This window comes from Apodemus sylvaticus, chromosome 14, assembly GCF_947179515.1.
Source record: "Apodemus sylvaticus chromosome 14, mApoSyl1.1, whole genome shotgun sequence".
NCBI classification, from domain to species: domain Eukaryota; kingdom Metazoa; phylum Chordata; class Mammalia; order Rodentia; family Muridae; genus Apodemus; species Apodemus sylvaticus.
In genome coordinates, this window is record NC_067485.1 from 74954442 (window position 1) to 74969053 (window position 14612).

Genomic DNA, 14612 nt, shown 5'->3' on the forward strand with positions numbered 1-14612 from the left:
TGGTGCCCAAGGCTGCTTTTCTCACCGTCCATCAGGCGAGAGGGCTAGCTAGCTCCAGAGTGGAAGTGCTTTCCAAGCCTCTGTCACTTCTGCTGACCTGACCCCTGACCAGCTGTGCAAGTCAGATGGCCACACAGACTCAAATAGGCTTCTGTCCTGACTAGCATTGCGGTGGCCATTGATGCATTTGTGGAGGGGAAGAACCTCTGTTCCTTACAGTTGAGCTTATGAATTAAACACCTGACTGGATCCTTTTTTTAAAACTGTTTTTATTTGTTATTGGGGGAAGAGGGAAGGTCAGGACAACTCCTGGAGTTGTTCTCCCACTCTGCATTCCAGGTTTCCATGCTTGCATGTCAAGAAACCCTTTTACCTGCTGAGCCATCTGGCTGGCCTTTGGCCAGGGTTGAATTTTTTGTTGTTTTGGGGTTTTTTTCCCCTATGCTTTGCTTTACTGTTACTCAAAAGCTGCACAGGTGCTACTTTCCTTGAGCACAGATTGTCAAAAAAGGAAGTGGTTCAGAAGATGAGGAGGCTGCAGATACAGCGATGGGCAAAGACTCCTGTGTTGTGTTGGCGAGACGGTTATTCCTTCTCCACTAGTTTGCTTTCTGATAGATGAATGGGGCTGGGGAACAGCTGTTAAACAGGCTCTATGAATCCAGAAGAAACAAGTGCCATTTTTTGTCTTGGAAAACCTGTGCCCTGTGGGCAGCCTTCCCGTGTGACAAGTGTAAGTAAATTGTGACACCTCCGGGTGGTGAGCAGGTGGTGCTTGGTTGTAACGCCGCCAAGTGGTGAGGAGGTGGTGCTTGGTTGTAAACTTGATTCACATCGAGGGCTTACAGTCTGGATATGGGATCTCATTGTAGCAAAATTTATTCAGAAAGACTTAAAGAAATATGATTAAAATATTAGAGATACTGACATTGTCTGAAGAGATCTACTTGTATTTATTTCTTGTAAAAAATCCACAATATTACCATCGCTGGGCCTATTATGCTATTGTAATCCCAGCTGAACAGAGAAGGGTGATTAACGATAGCAATTTATTGTATCTGAGGAGGAAAGAAAATAGGAGATGTTGTCGTTATCATAAATCATATCATAAATAACCAAAAAGAAGTCCTCGGAAAGCCTGTGTGGTGTCAGCAGCCAGCGTTTTCAGGCCCGTTAGCCAGGATGTAGCCATAGAAACCCCAAAGTCATATTGTTATCTTGGTCTTGCTGCAGTTATGCGATACAACAGTATTAACATATAGATTAGGCCATTTATAATGCTAGGTGTCATTTCAGGTTGGCTTGCTTATCTCACATTTTAGTTTCTTATTGTGCAGAATGTTAGTGGGATGGAGCTTTTTACAGGTCAGTGTGTGTAGGTATTCATAACGCATCCTCACTATTGCTAATTTATCTATCGTGTCATTGATTGGCTGTACTCTATGAGTTGTCGTTGCCTAATTGTCTTTGTTAGTAATTTTTTTTAAGTAAGTGGGTTTATTTTTCTAAAAATACATACCCACTTGTACATGTTAAGTTGATTAAAAGGGTTCAGATTTTGATTCAATTACAGACAGGACAGTTTAAAAATATTGTATGTAACAATATAGTTATAATTAAAAATGTTTAGCCTCAAGCTAAAGGACAGACTATTGAAATGGACTCCAGTCAGTTTGGCTGCCACTGCACCCCTTTACCCCCAGGCTCCCTCCCTGCAGCAGTGCTCCCATGAGCCTGCTCTCAGCAACTCAGTGTGCTCCAAACCTGTTTAACCATCACGGTGCGGACGGTTTCAGTGTGTGCCTCTTCTCATCCTGTCGGCCCCCTAAGTAGGCCCACACCTTTTGTCAGCTTCTTTGTCCTTCAAGTATTTTGACAGCAGCAGTTTAAAGCCACGGCCTTTTCCCAAAGCCATAACGAAGTATCTAGAGTTCAAAGCAAAAGTCTGGGTTTTCAGTGGCCTACATAGGATGAGGACCTGCTGTGTCCTGCCCTTCAGGTCATTCCTTATGCACGGCCAGCTACGTGTGTAGAGATGTCTTTACTGGGTACAACAGTTACCCCTCGTCGGGGCTCAGGGGCCCGTGCTTCTATTCTGCAGATGAATGGGCTCTGCTGGGTTCCCTTGTGGCCACGGGGGAAAACCCAGCTGCAGTTTCGGCACAGTTCCATTTCTAGTCAGCATTTCCACTCACTTCTGTCCTCTGTCCCTTGTTCAGATCTCTGCTGTGCCACATCAAGGAATGTCTACAAGGATACAGGTGATTCTGAAGGGCAGGAGACTGGGACCTGCTCATCTGGCCTTGTGCCCCAAGTGTAGCACAGTACTATGTATGGTGACAGCAGATAATTGAGTCATTGAGTTACTTCCAGGAACTTGTGAAGATGAGTGCATCTAAGACCCCAACAAATGTGAAGGTAGTCTTTACTGGGAATAAAAGAAATAATTCTGCAAATAAACGTAATATTAGCATACCCCCTTAATGCCATAACTTAGAAGACTAAGGAAGAAGATTACTAGTTTGAGGCCAGTCTAGGCAACCTAACAAGAACCAATCTAAAATTTAAAAAGTTTCCACAGAAGTAACTAGCTTTAAATGTATTTAATTTAGGGGAAATATGTGTGGGTAGCACTTTATTGTCCTTTTAGTTAAAGTTTAAAAATAGCAGTGTGTTTTCTGCCTGGTTTGAGAACACGCCACTAAAGAGTTGCATGCATCTGTGCAGTTAATGAGATAAAAAGCTTCCATGCCATGTGCAAACAATTTCCTCCTCTTCCTAATGTCTACTAGCTTTTTAGATTACAGTGTTTCTTTAAAGGCATTTACTGTTCTAGTTAAAACGATATTTTGTTCTAAGTCAATATTTATCATAGCTTAGAATTAACATCCCCAAGTCCTTATGGTGTGTTCAGACCTCGCTGCCTTGTTTAGTGTTTGTTTGAGAAGTTTGGTAGGACAGCATGTTTTTTTCATTATTCCTCAGAGAAATGTAGAGACCGGTGATTATTTACGTTGTCAACGAAGGAAAATCACAGTGAAGTTTGTACTGTCCTGCCCTCTTCAACATTTGTGATTTTAAAAAGGTGGACATCGCTGATGTTTATGCATTTTCCTTTTGTGTAATTTAAGAGACTTTGTGCCCGGTCATCCATGGTGTGTCCTCTTATTTCCTCCTGTAACGCTGCTGCAAAAGCATTCCAGATGTGTTAGTCAGCTTCCCACGTCTGCAACAAATGCTTCAGTTAGGAGCAAAACAGAGAGGCTTAGTTTTGCTCACGGTATTAGAGGTTTCTCTGGATCAGTTGACTGTTGCTCTCAGCCTGTGGTAGAACAGTCGTCCTGGAAGCACATAGCAGAACAGACCTGCTGACTTCATGACCCAGGAAACAAAAGCAGAATAAAGAGACATAAGAGTCCACCATTTCCTTTAGAAGGCACCCCTCCAGGACTTACAAGCCTCCCATGGGCCCCACTTCATGAAGTTCCCACCACCTCCTAAAACAGGAGGTTGGGGCCGTCGCCTAACATGGGAGTCTTTAGGGACAGTTAAGACCCTACCGTGTCAGCACACATGGATAACTATCTGGCAGAATGAAAAGTTCCTATGGGCTCTCGTTATTCTGTGGTCGAAATATATGGAATTCACACCTTAGTGAATCAATATGAAAACCAAGATGTTTGCAGCCATGATTATTTACCCAGACATTTAAATACTTTTGCAGATTCCTACCCGGTCTTAACTAGGATTCTTAATATGTCTTCTTTGGCGGGAGGGCAGATAGATCAGTGTCTCTTAGATGTATGGGGTTCTGACATGGTATCCTTCAATAAAGGACAGTACTGATAACCATTCCAACAAATCCTGATTAGGAGTGACTTCTCACAGACACAGAGTTGTGCCCCTGCTGACTTCAGCCAGATCCCGACCTTGCAGGAAAGGATGCATCGCTTCTGTGATTTCCGGAGCATCCTGAGTATGAAACACCCAGAACTGGCTTCTTAGACTGAGATGTCATTGAGAAGTCTGCCCAGTCACTTGACAGCTGTTGGGGCAGGACAGGGTTATTGGAACAGGTACCAAAGCGACAGCCATTTCCCAAGGAGATGTCCACTCTGCCCTGATTCCGTTGTTCTGTAGTTGCTTGTGGATTTTAGGAAATAGTTGCTTTTGTTTTTCATGCCTCTTCTACAAAGTCCCATAAGGTTTATCTTCTACTGTAGGTCTACACCGCTGAGCAGTGTCATTCCTGGAAATGCTTCTCTATAATGACAGGTTGTCACTGTCCCCTCAAGGGAGCCAGTAGTAACGTTAGCATCTTCTGGAGCAAGAAAGAAAACAGAATCTCCTTAAAACCTTTTTCCCTTGCCAGTTTCCCTTGCACTGGTGCCCGTCACCATTGACTCGCACACATGGACAGCAGACATCTTGGCCTCTGGACTCCACTGAGGTGGAGGGTGTGGAAGATACGGTGGACTACTTACTTTTGTCAGACCAGTGAGAGATTGTACAGTAAAACCTTTCCACAGATAGGAACAGCAAAGCATTTCTAGAGTTTAATAAAACAGAATATCCTCCTTAATGGCTTTTTAAGTTGTTTTACTGTCGTGGATAACTATTATTAATTTTCTAGACTTTTATGAGCTATCTGATATCTAAGTTGAAAATAAACCTTTATATTTTCTAATGTATTTGTATGAAACTATTATATTTTTTCCTAGCTAAGCCTGAGTACTCTCTTCAGTTCTCATACCTTCCAGGCACTATCTTGCCACTTTCAATATGATAGAATTGCACACTAGTAGAATAGTATTTTCAAACATCTCATATTGAAAACACAAGTGTTGGGCCAGCAAGATGGCTCAACTGGTTAAGACCCCCGCCGCCAAGCCAGACAACCTGAGTTCAGTCCCCAAGACCCACGTGGTAGAAGCCCACATGGTAAATGGAGAGAACTGACTACTGCAAACTGTCCTCTGACCTCCTCATGGTCACACACACACACAGACACACACACACACACAGTCTTTTAAAAGTGTTTCTCATTTCTGAGACTAGCAGTCAAGAACACTGCTCTGTTTTTGAGGGCTGTGTGAGTGTTGGAGGGAATGAGAAGAGTACAGACCAGGAGCTCAGTTTTCTCTCAGGTCAGGAAGTAACGGTAGCACACTGGCCCTCCATGTTGCCATGTAACATCCTTGTAAATGGATGATAACCCTAGGCTAGGAAAACCCAGGAAAACTCATTGCTTTGTCTTCTATATTCTGTTTCTTCCTTCCAAGAAGTGATGTTTGAAGACTAGGTTCAGTTGTTCTGTCCATTCTAATAATGCCCTTTTCTCCCTTTGCAGAGGAGGAAGAGGAACAGGTGCCCACTGATGGGGGGACCTCAGCAGAGGCCATGCAGGTGCCCGTGGAAGAAGATGATGAAATGGAGGAGGAGGAGGTTATTAATGATGAGAACTTCTTGGGTAAGAGGCCGCTGGACAGTCCTGAAGTGGAAGAGATGCCTGCCATGAAGCGCCCACGACTCCTGAGCACTAAAGGGGACTCCCTAGATGTTGTGTTGTTGGAAGCACGAGAACCTCTCAGCTCACTAAATCCACAGAAGATCCCACCAATGCTTTCTCCTGTGCATGTCCAGGACAGTACTGATCTGGCCCCTCCATCCCCGGAGCCCCCCATGCTGGCTCCATTTGCAAAGTCACAACTACCAGTTGCAAAGCCATTAGAAACAAAGTCATTTACACCTAAAACAAAGACTAAAGCTAGTTCTCCAGGTCAGAAAACGAAATCACCCAAGGCTGCCCTATCACCAGCAAGGCTTGGGAGTCCTATTCGGTCACCAAAAACCATCCCTAAAGAAAAGAAATCACCTGGACGTTCTAAGAGCCCCAAAAGTCCTAAGAGCCCCAAGATTGTAACTCAAATTCCCCAAATCCCTGTCAGACCTGAAACACCAAATAGGACCCCTTCAGCTATGGTAGTTGAAAAAACTGTTAAAGAGACCATCCCAGTGAAACCAGCACAGACTCCCCCTGAAGCTGGGAAACTGAACATTGAAATGCAGCCGAAAAAGGGTGTGGTGACAGACAAAACCATCGATGACTCCATTGATGCTGTGATCGCACGTGCCTGTGCAGAGCGGGAGCCAGACCCTTTTGAGTTTTCTTCCGGGTCTGAATCGGAAGGGGACACTTTTACAAGTCCTAAGAGGATTTCAGGGTCAGAGTGCACCACTCCAAAAGCTTCCACTTCCTCCAATAACTTTACCAAGTCCCTGGCTACTCCTCTGCCTCTCTCTGGCGGAACCTCAAGTTCAGATAACTCGTGGACAATGGATGCCTCTATTGATGAGGTGGTGCGGAAGGCAAAGCTGGGAGCCCCATCCAACATGCCTCCCGCCTTCCCGTATATCTCCTCTCCCTCCATTTCTCCTCCCACCCCCGAACCTCTGCACAAGGGGTATGAGGAGAAAGCGAAGCTGCCTTCATCTGTGGATGTAAAGAAGAAGTTGAAAAAAGAACTGAAGACTAAGTTGAAAAAGAAAGAAAAGCAGCGAGACAGAGAGAGGGAGAGGGAGAGAAACAAAGAAAGAAGCAAAGAGAAGGAGAAAGTGAGAGAGAGGGAGAAGGAGAAGGAGGCTGGGAAGGAAGCTAAGTACCCGTGGAAGGAGCTGATGAAAGACGAGGATTCCGATCCCTATAAGTTTAAAATCAAAGAATTTGAAGACATCGATGCGAAAGTGCGATTGAAAGATGGGATCGTGAGGCGAGAACGAGAGAAGCACAAGGACAAGAAGAAAGATCGAGAACGAGGCAAGCGGGAGAAAGATAAACGAGAAAGGGACAGGCTTAAAGACAAAAGCAGAGAAGACAAGATAAAGGCCCCTCCAGCACAGCTGGTGCTGCCCCCAAAAGAAATGGCGCTGCCTCTCTTCAGCACTTCAGCAGTCAGGGTCCCAGCCGTGCTGCCGGCCTTCTCGCCAATGCTCCCAGAAAAACTGTTTGAGGAGAAAGAGAAGCCCAAGGAGAAAGAAAGGAAAAAGGACAAAAAGGAGAAGAAGAAGAAGAAAGAGAAGGAGAAGGAAAAGGAGAAGAAAGAGAGGGAGAGGGAGAAGGAGAAAAGGGAGAGAGAGAAGAGAGAGAAAGAGAGGGAGAAACACAAGCATGAAAAAGTAAGCCGGGTGTCATTTCAGCACCGTCTGAATGGGGCCTGTGCAGAGTGCGGGGAACGGGGCACAGTCACAGCACGGTCTGAACGGGGCCTGTGCAGAGTGCGGGGAACGGGGCACAGTCACAGCACGGTCTGAACGGGGCCTGTGCAGAGTGCGGGGAACGGGGCACAGTCACAGCAGGTCTGAACGGGGCCTGTGCAGAGTGCGGGGAACGGGGCACAGTCACAGCTGTGTTCTGGATGTAAGTCGAGAGGCAGTTAAGTGACATTTGTAATGTGGTTACAAAGATTAGTTTACAAAGTTTAGTTCTGTAATTAAGCCCTACACACACTAGATGCTACAAATGCATAGCTTCAGAGGAATCTAATCAAAAGCTGTAAACTCTGTGTTCATTAAGCCAATATCTGTCAGTTAAAACACACACATACACATTAAAACTAAAGTATTTTTGTTTAATATCAAGTGTACTGCTACATAATGTCTTGTACTGGTTTTTGGGTACCCCAAAAGCACCCATTTCCTATGACATGTAAGCCTGTGTTCCTTCTGGAGGAGGACAGGAAGCCAACAGGGCACGGATGGCTTTGGTCTCCCTTTGGAGATCCGCTCTGGAGATCCGTGTACATCGGGCAGAGGTTGTACGTGGGGCGTGAGCAGCCTCTCTTATTCTTGCTATTTGTTTCTCATGTTAAGATTGGAACTCCCGGGCTAGTCTGGTGATCCAGCCAACAGTCAGAAAGTCACTCCGCACACAGAGATCTTGCCTGTCCAGTCAGGAACGCAGATTTGCAGAGTCCGTGTAAACAGCAGAGATGTTAGTCAGCCTGCACTTTCGTCAGTCAGGAGCCATGTCCTGAGAAGACAAGCTGTGACTCTGTTCGGCCTTCCTGCTCTTCCTCTTAGTCTTGAGGTGATGCAGGCCTTTGCCTGACATTCTACTCAGAGCCTCCTACTCACTGGATCTTCTGTCTGCACTGGGCCCCAAAATAACACCAGAACCTAACAGCAAACACAGTACCAATAATGTTTCAATGTTTTTAGCTTCAGACTTATCTAGAAAAATTAACTTGGCTAGCAACAGCCACATTTTTTTTCTGCCTAACTCTTAATTTGCTTAGACCCCTTGCCGTCTCCATGAGTAAAGAAGTGGAACCGAAATAATGTCAGTTATTGGACACTGGCAAGTAAGGAGTTACCATTAACTCACTAACAAGACACCGCCTCTATCATTTTTCTCATTTTAAAAGATTTATTTTACTTGTACTAATGTGTCTGCATGTGTCTGGAAGAGGACGTGTGATTCCCTGACTCGGAGCTAGAGTCACAGGTGGTTGTACGCTGGGAGCCGAGCTCAGGCTCTGGAAGTGCAGGCAGTATGAGCGCTCCGAACCCCTGAACCACTCCTCCAGCACACCTTATGTCTTCACAGTCATGTTATCTTTGAATTATTATGTTATCTTAATATGGTACTTGTGAGGTTTTGGAGCACTTCCACACGCTTTCCCCTTCTCACATAGCTGTGACACAGATCCAGCAGGTATTACCAGCACTGGGGAACAAGAAACAGCCTAGGAGACTGGCCTGTCCAGTCGAGGGACACTTACTCACACGAGCCAAGCCCCTTATTGCACAGATTTGGAAATGTTTTCGTAGAAACATTGTCTAATGACAATCAGTCACCACTGTCCTGACCCTGGAGTAACAGAAGCTGACTCCTAGCCAGTCAGACATGGCGCCTTGTGTCTGGCACCGCCTTGACTTTGGGAAGTCAGGCATTGTTGAGCAGCCATGATGAGCCTTAATGAATCCCCATCCAGTGAAGCGGTTAACATCAGGCAGCCCATGCCTATGCCTTTACTCAGGCTCTACCTGATTCTGGAAAAGAATACCCCTCAGGCAGAGACTTACTTACAGTGGCCACACAGACTACCACCTGATAGACAGGTTCAAGCCTTGTGTTATTTTTGATAAGTTATAAATCAGAGAAATGACAAAATATAAAAATTTATCAAAATCACTTACCTTACAAGAATTTTACAAATAAGAAATAGAATTGTAGAATTAGACTTGAGTTCTAATCCTGGCTTTTGTGAAATTGCTTCTATGAAAGTAAAATAAGACTGTTATACAAGATGTGTATAGGAACACGTCTGGCATATGTGTAGTAAATGTTATCTGAGTAAATGGTTATAGGAATAGTAATATTACTCTATTATTATTTGAACTACATTATAAAAGTGTAGAAACATAGAGTTAAATCTTAGCCCTTTGTAACAACAGAAAGGGAAGCATTAATAAGGAGTAGATATTAAAGGCTGGTTTAACATTAAAGCTTCTCTTTATTCTACCTACCAGTCTGCGCAAGTTTCATGCAAAACGCCGGGCGGTATTGGCGCACTCCTGTAATCCCAGCACTCTGGGAGGCAGAGGCAGGCGGATTTCTGAGTTCCAGGCCAGCCTGGTCTACAGAGTGAGTGCCAGGGCTATACAGAGAAACCCTGTCTCGAAAAAAAAACAACAAAAAAAACAAAAAACAAAAAAAGTTTCATGCAAAACAAGTCATCAAAGCAAACCTGAAATGGGACTGTGTATGCCCTGCAGGTTTCCTTAAATGTTGTTAGAAGAAAGACAGTAAAAGTAAACTAGGGGATAGTCCAGCAGGATAGTCCAGTAAGTGACGGCACTAGCTGCCAAGCATGCCTTCCTGAATCCAGACCTACATGGGAAAAGGAGAGTCCTGCTTCCCACAAGCTGGCCCTCTGACCTCCACGTACATGCCATGGCACATGCTGACCCACACATATACACAAAGCAAATGTATACACACATACATACATGCATGCATACATACATACACACATGCATACATATATACACTCACACATACACATACATACATAAATGCAAAATGCTTATATATTTGTGTGTGCTACAAAGCTTGATTATTTCAAACCATGAATTGTTGGAATTTAGACAGATGTGAAGGATTACCTTAACTACAATCTCTTTTTTAGTATTTTAAGTGTGTTTCATAGAAAAAATGATGACATAAAAGAAAACACCTTGTTCTTTGTTATGGTGGAACTAGGCAACTGTGTTCCTAGTCTTCATGTATGCATGCATATACATATTCATGGTCCTGGGCTGTGGACCCAGTCCCCTCGTGTGCTTACTGAGCTTTCCTATGATCTTAAATAGAAGATAAGCCAGAACCATCAGCCTCAGACTGAGGAGTACATACTCTGGTATTTCCGCATTCTTACCTGAGTATGGTCTTTAATGGCAGAGTGTCACTCTAAGAGGATGGCATTGCCATCTGTAGATAACTGCCACAGCAGTTTTTGGACACTGGGCTGTGGCAGTTACCTGGTAGGTGCCCCAACCCTACCACTGCCTAGCCATCGTGATCCTCTTGTGCCTTTTGGGGCCTTTGCTTCCTTCCCTCTGTCTCCGCCTCACATTCATTTTGGGAAGAGACAGCATCGCTCTGTCCATTTACTTCTATTTAAACACAGCTTGGGAGGCAGGGCTGTAGCTCAGTAGGTTGTTAGAGCACTTGCTAGCATTCGAGCTCTGGCTCTACTCCACAGCACTGCATATTAGGCCCGGCAGCCCCTGCCTTCCAGGTCCTTGCTTCCACAGGCTATGTGAAGCCAGACTGGAATACATGAGACCTTGTCTCAAAACAAGCAAACAAAGAAAGCAATGTCTGTTTCATACCTTCTGTAAGAGGACTCGCCATGAAGGCTACCCCCCCACAGAAAATGCTGAGCAAACACTAGTTTATGTTATTTAAAATGTGTAGGTGACTAACAGTTTGAAATGTTCGTACGAATAACTAGCGAGTTTGATCATCCATGAATAATTCAAAAAAGTTTTATGCTGAAAAAGCTCATGGACTTTAAAAAGAATACTCAGACTTTGACCTGATTAATAAATTGTCTTATTTGAGCTGACAATGGCTATTTATGATTGGGCTAACCTAGGTAGGAGTGATGCTAACACTATCACTTGAGAGTATAATTATGTGACAGGCTACTCCATGAGTTAGCTAATCGTCCAAACTGCTCTGTGCCTTTGGTATTGCTGACTCTGAGGTCTGCGGCCCAGTGAGGGAGACTGACTGGGCTATCCATCCACCCACATCCCATGTCCTTGCTTCTCAGGCAGCCTGCTCACGTTACCATCTCTGCACTCTGGCATGTCCAGGTCACCAGGGGAGAGGTGACCGGAAGGACTGACCATCAGGAGTAAGGTGGCCAGAAGAGCTGGTGAAGTATCAGTCCTTGAAGAAATCTTAGGAGCTTCTGTTTAACTTCAGATATTTAAAAACAGGAAAGTGATGACCTCAAAGCCTCGTGACTTTAGTAATCAGAACTACGAAACATTTTAATGACTTTTATTTGTCCTCAAGTCCTTTAGTATCTGCCTGCAGATCACCATTGACTCAATTAGACGGTGTACTGCAACAGAGAATCCGTCTTACTTTTTTCTCTTTTTAACAACAGCATGTCTTCCTTCCTTCCTTCCTTCCTTCCTTCCTTCCTTCCTTCCTTCCTTCCTTCCTTCCTTCCTTCCTTCCTTCCTTCCTTCCTTCCTTCCTTCCTTCCTTCCTTCCTTCCTTCCTTCCTTCCTTCCTTCCTTCCTTCCTTCCTTCCTTCCTTCCTTTCTCTTTCTTTCTATTTAACACAGCAAGGTCTCACTTCTAGTCTTTCCTTATTGCTTGTCATACATAATAGTGAAATGAAGGGTTTGCAGTAAACAAAGTACCGCAGTAAAGTTGGGGAAATGTTCCCTCCCTGTTTCTCAGTGCTGCCTCTTCCTTGAGGCCAGGAATGTAAGCATGTAGGTAACTGTGTTTGAATTTGTATGCAGCTACTAAAGGCCGGGCCCATCCTCCTACGAATGGGCTTGGGCGGGACTTGCTGTCACACTGGGGGCTCAGCCACAGCCAGGCCTCTGCAGACTGTCTTCTGGATGTTTCAAATGGCTGATGGAGACCGTGTTAGTCTGCTTCACAAAGGAACTCATGTAAAGAGCTTAATTGCCAAGAAGGACAACACAGGGGTTACCAACCACCATGAGCATCCTGAATGCTAAGTGGTCCCATGTGGCTCCTGTGAGGAGTGTTGCAGGGGTGGACAACAAGACCAGCCCTGCCAGCCGGGCCTGCCCAAGCCAGTGCACACATGCTCGAAGCTCTTTGCTCTTTTTTTTTTTTTTTAAATGAAAGGAGTTTAACATTAAAAAATAAATAAATAAACTTGGACAGATTAAATTGACAAAGCTGCCCATTACCTTTGTAGAAAGTCCCTGTCAAAAGATAAACTTTAAAGCTGGAATGCATGAAAGGCTTCCAAGATAGAATTTAAATTTAAACTGATTCTTTAGAGATAAGCTTTTTAAAAATCCACCTCTTTGCTTCAAGTCAGGATTTTAAAAATAAATTTCCCCTTTAAATCTCTTGAGCGATTTTCATTTTTTGCAAGGCCGCACTGCTGGTGTCCTGGAAAAATGGAGAGTTAGGGCTTTATCAGTTGGTGCCCTGAGGTATGTGGCAAAGAAGCTAAATCCTTGAAGATTAGCAAAAAAAATGCAGCACATGGCAATAAGGGGCTTATATGACTACTAGTGTTAGCGCAGGTGAAAGGGGTATTGCTTATACATAAGACTGGACAAATCCACCGACAATGTATTTTTAGTTAGCTACAAAGGAGTCTTATATTGCCGGACTTTACCTCTTTGGTGAATTGGGAAGCTTCGTAATCCACTGTAAATGCTCTTCTGCTCGCCCCAATTCTCAGCGTTACTCCAAAGTGCTAGTCTTTTATTTTAACCCTTAGAAGCTCCCTTTGGCCCCAGGATGTGGCTTTGTGCCGTTAGAAGATGAAGTCTCTCATGCTGTTTAAGTAACCAGTCACTGTTTTCATTCGGTTTGTTGTTTTCAGTCCGGGAGAGAAAACATTTTTAATTTGTAGTTAGGATCTCTCTTTTTATTCTATTTTGATAAGCATTCAGATAGAGTTAACATACAAATTTAGGGAGAACTTATTCAGAAAGTTTACTTTCTTTATCGCATTAGCATCCTTATTAATCGCTTTCCCTTGAGCAAAATGGTCTTCCTCCTCTTCCTCTGTACTTCCAGACTGCCTTTCAAGACAAACATGACTTCACTCTTTGACTGAAATTAAAGTATTCGACTGCTTTATGGGTAGAGTTTCCATTTTTCCTAGCTGCCTGAGATAGTCCTGGTTCATGTCTGCTTCATGGTGTAGTTAATAGTTTTTCTTTTACTACGAGAAGTATGTAGGCAGTGTTGAGTATCATGATTACAGATGAACTTTGAACTGAGGTAGCAAAATTACCTGTTGGTGGAATACCAGTTACCTTCAAGATACATTCATACCATTCTGAATCTGACTATATATTTCCATTTTTATTTGCCTGTTTTGTACACATCATGTAACTGATTTTGTTTGTTTTTGAGACAGGGTTTTTCTCTGTATCCCTGGCTTTCCTAAGACTTTCTGTGTAGACCATGCAGGCCTTGACCTACAGAGATCCACCTTCCCCTGCCTCCCGAGTGCTGGGATCAAAGGTGTATACCACTGTACTTGGCTTCATTTAACTTTTGGGGAAAGTCAGGAGTAGCCTATGTTTTGGTTCATGTTAGATCATTCATGATAAAAAAAAAAAATCCAGTTGTTTAGCTGAATAAAAGTAAAACCAAAGTTCATTAGTCTCCCATAAAGGAAAATGCCTTACAGCTAGCCCTAGGACTGATACAAGTGTTATGACTTACTATAAAATACCTTGGGAAAGAAATGAGCAGCTCCATCCAGGATATGTATACACGGAGACCCAAAGAACGTCCCAAGGAACTGGATTCTGATTTTGTGTCAAGAAGCTTGGATGTGCATGATATAGTTACTAATTCTGCATCCCTGCGCAAACTTGAATTGTTTCTGAGTAGCTGTTATATGGGAAGAGTCTGCCCTCCACACTCACACTGTGGAGTTGTGACGATCAGTTGGGTGGTGTTCAGGTGATTCCTTAAAATACTGGACAAGCCTAAGTTACGGCTATCACGAAGAAAGAAAGAGGCCAACAGTGCAGAATGTGACAGTAAAGCAGAGTCTTCACGGTAGAGCACGGCAGCTTTGTTTTAAAATAGGAGATCTGCCAGTGAGGTAGCGCAGGCCTTTTATTCCGGCACTTGAGAGGTAGAGAACAGATCTCTGTGAGTTTAATGCCAGCATGGTGTCCATGATGAGTTCTGGCTAGCCAAGGACTGTGTAGTGAGATCCTGCCTCTAACAGAATAAATAAAAATTGAAGAAACAGACAATAAGTAGCAAAAGTTTGTTACCCAGAGACAAAGAGAAGATAATTTTTTAAAGATAAGAATTTAGGACATTTAAAAGTTTAATGGAAGAC

General features: G+C 43.8%; 1 protein-coding gene across 1 annotated transcript in view; it reads left to right on the forward strand.

The window, feature by feature from the left end:
• Taf3 (TATA-box binding protein associated factor 3) overlaps nucleotides 1-14612 on the forward strand; it is a 149537-nt gene that overhangs the window by 102814 nt on the left and 32111 nt on the right. Inside the window, exon 3 of the mRNA XM_052157296.1 lies at nucleotides 5351-7176. Within this exon, the coding sequence (XP_052013256.1) occupies nucleotides 5351-7176 (1826 nt within the window). The remainder of the gene's footprint in view (nucleotides 1-5350; nucleotides 7177-14612) is intronic.